General features: G+C 41.6%; 1 protein-coding gene across 1 annotated transcript; it reads left to right on the forward strand.

The window, feature by feature from the left end:
• Window positions 1-809: 809 nt before the first annotated feature.
• Window positions 810-1,748, forward strand: LOC109261567 (putative olfactory receptor 2B8). The gene has a single exon (XM_019440080.2). The coding sequence runs from the start codon at window positions 810-812 to the stop codon at window positions 1,746-1,748; it is 939 nt and encodes a 312-aa protein (XP_019295625.2).
• Window positions 1,749-2,404: the final 656 nt, after the last annotated feature.

The following is a 2,404-nucleotide window of genomic DNA, read 5'->3' on the forward strand; positions in this document are numbered from 1 at the left end:
ATTCAAAGCCATTGTTTCCTTATTGATGTTATGCTTAGATGATCTGTCCATGGTTGTAATTGCGGTGTTAAAGTCCCCTAGTATTATGGCATTATTATCAATGAGTTTCTTTGTGTTTGTGATTAAGTGATTCATATATTTGAGCGTCTCACATTGGGGGCATAAATATTCACAATCATTATGTCTTCGTGATGCATAGACCCCTTAATTATGATATAATGCCCTTCTTTCATCCCTTGTGACAGTCTTTCTTTTAAAATCTAGTTTGTCTGATACAAGTATGGCTACTCCAGCTTTCCTTTGACATCCATTAGCATGATAGATGGTTCTCCATCCCCTTGCTTTCAATGCGTAGGTGTCTTTGGGTGTAAAATGAGTCTTTGTAAGCAGCATATTGATGGGACACGTTTTCTTATCCATTCTAATACCCTATGTCTTTTCATTGGAGAATTCACTCCATTTACATTTAGTGAGATGTATGTACATTTTACAGTTAGTAAGCACAAACTGAAAGACCGTATTTCCTATGACTGAGGCAAAAACAGGTCCATTATTTTATTTTTTTTTTTAATCTAAAAACACAATGATTTACTTTTTGTGACAATGTGGAACTAAATTCGTAAAACTATGGCAATTTCATGGGTGCATCATTTATTCAAATAGTTTTCATAAAATCCCATGGCTATGTCTTTTCATATGATCAATCCACCAACCACAAACTGTATTTGGTGTTTGTTTTTTTGTTTTTGAGATTTATTGTATAAATTGCTAAATGCTTGGTCTTGACAGGAAACACATAGTAAGAAAAGATGGACCCGAAAAATGGAAGTTCTCTCACTGGCTTTATCCTGCTGGGTTTCTCTGACCGGCCTCAGCTGGAGCGAGTCCTCTTTGTGGTTCTTCTGATCTTCTATCTGCTCACCCTCCTGGGAAACACAACCATCATTGCATTGTCCCGGCTGGACCCACAGCTGCAGACTCCCATGTACTTTTTCCTCTCCCACCTAAGCTTTCTGGACCTGTGTTACACGACCAGCACTGTTCCTCAGCTGCTGGTTCATCTCAGGGGAGCAGACAAGTCTATCTCCTTCGCTGGCTGTGTAGCTCAGCTGTTCGTCGCTCTAGGGTTGGGAGGCACAGAATGCATTCTGTTAGGGGTGATGGCATTTGACCGCTACGCAGCCATCTGCAGGCCCCTGCACTACACAGTGTTCATGCACCCCCGTCTCTGTGCCCTGATGGCTTCTGCATCGTGGTTCATTGGTTTTGCCAACTCATCGTTGCAGACGGTGCTCATCTTTCTTGTACCACTTTGTGGGAGAAATAAAATACACCACTTCTTTTGCGAGGTCACCCCACTGCTCAAGCTTGCCTGTGTTGACACCACTGGGAATGAGAATGAGATCTTCTTTGCCAGTGTCATCATTCTCCTCATACCTGTGGCATTAATCACATTCTCCTATGGTCGGATAGTCAGGGCAGTGTTAAGAGTAAAGTCAGCCACAGGGCAGAGGAAAGCTTTTGGGACATGTGGGTCCCACCTCACAGTGGTCTCCCTGTTCTATGGCTCAGCCATCTATGCTTACGTCCAGCCCAGCAACAACTACTCCCAGGATCAGGGCAAGTTCATTTCTCTCTTCTACACCATCGTCACCCCCATGGCCAACCCCTTCATATATACCCTGCGGAACAAGGATGTGATGGGAGCAATGAGGAAGGTGTTGTGTAGGGACTATGACTCCAGATGACTGGGGGGAAGACCCTTTCATGGAAGACTTTGAATGCCAGAACCTTTAAGATTTCTGTGTCCTCAACATTTCCCCTGACAACTCTGAAGGGAGCTTCCTTAATTCATTCTTTCATGTAAGTGAGTGTTCAAACTCTAAGTTCATGGACGCATTGCAGCCTCCAGAGATGCTGAGTTAGTGTTCCTAAACCATCTGCATCATATTAACATTGTAAAAAGTTTCACAGGATTTTGTCATTTCAACCCCTTTTAGAGAACACTATTCCATTGCTAATTGCAAAGGACGGTTACAAGACACCATAATACATAGCAAAATAAGAATAAAAGCCACTAGAACACTGTAATAAATATTAATACTGTAGCATTTTCTCACAATTGCTGGAGGCTATTGCTGATTCTCTCAAGTAGCTCACGGCTCTATGACAATGGCTATAGCCTGACTGGATCACAACTTTTTCCCAGAAGTAGGAGGGCAAGTGTAGGAAAAACAAACTTTAGCTAGGACAAAGTTGCTAACATCCATCCTGGTAAAGCTGTTCAGATATCAGGCCATGGTATCATGTTGCCATTGTGATACTGTTTTCATTTTGAAACACACTTCTTTGTTTTTCAAAAAATTTTTTTCTTTAGAATTCATTTTTATTAGTTTAGTGTTTA

Source organism: Panthera pardus, unplaced genomic scaffold (genome assembly GCF_024362965.1).
Source record: "Panthera pardus isolate Hobbes unplaced genomic scaffold, ASM2436296v1 HiC_scaffold_17, whole genome shotgun sequence".
Taxonomy (NCBI): domain Eukaryota; kingdom Metazoa; phylum Chordata; class Mammalia; order Carnivora; family Felidae; genus Panthera; species Panthera pardus.

Excerpts from the sequence above, each read along its gene's own strand:
- LOC109261567 (XM_019440080.2), top strand. The coding sequence starts at position 810 with ATGGACCCGAAAAATGGAAGTTCTCTCACTGGCTTTATCCTGCTGGGT.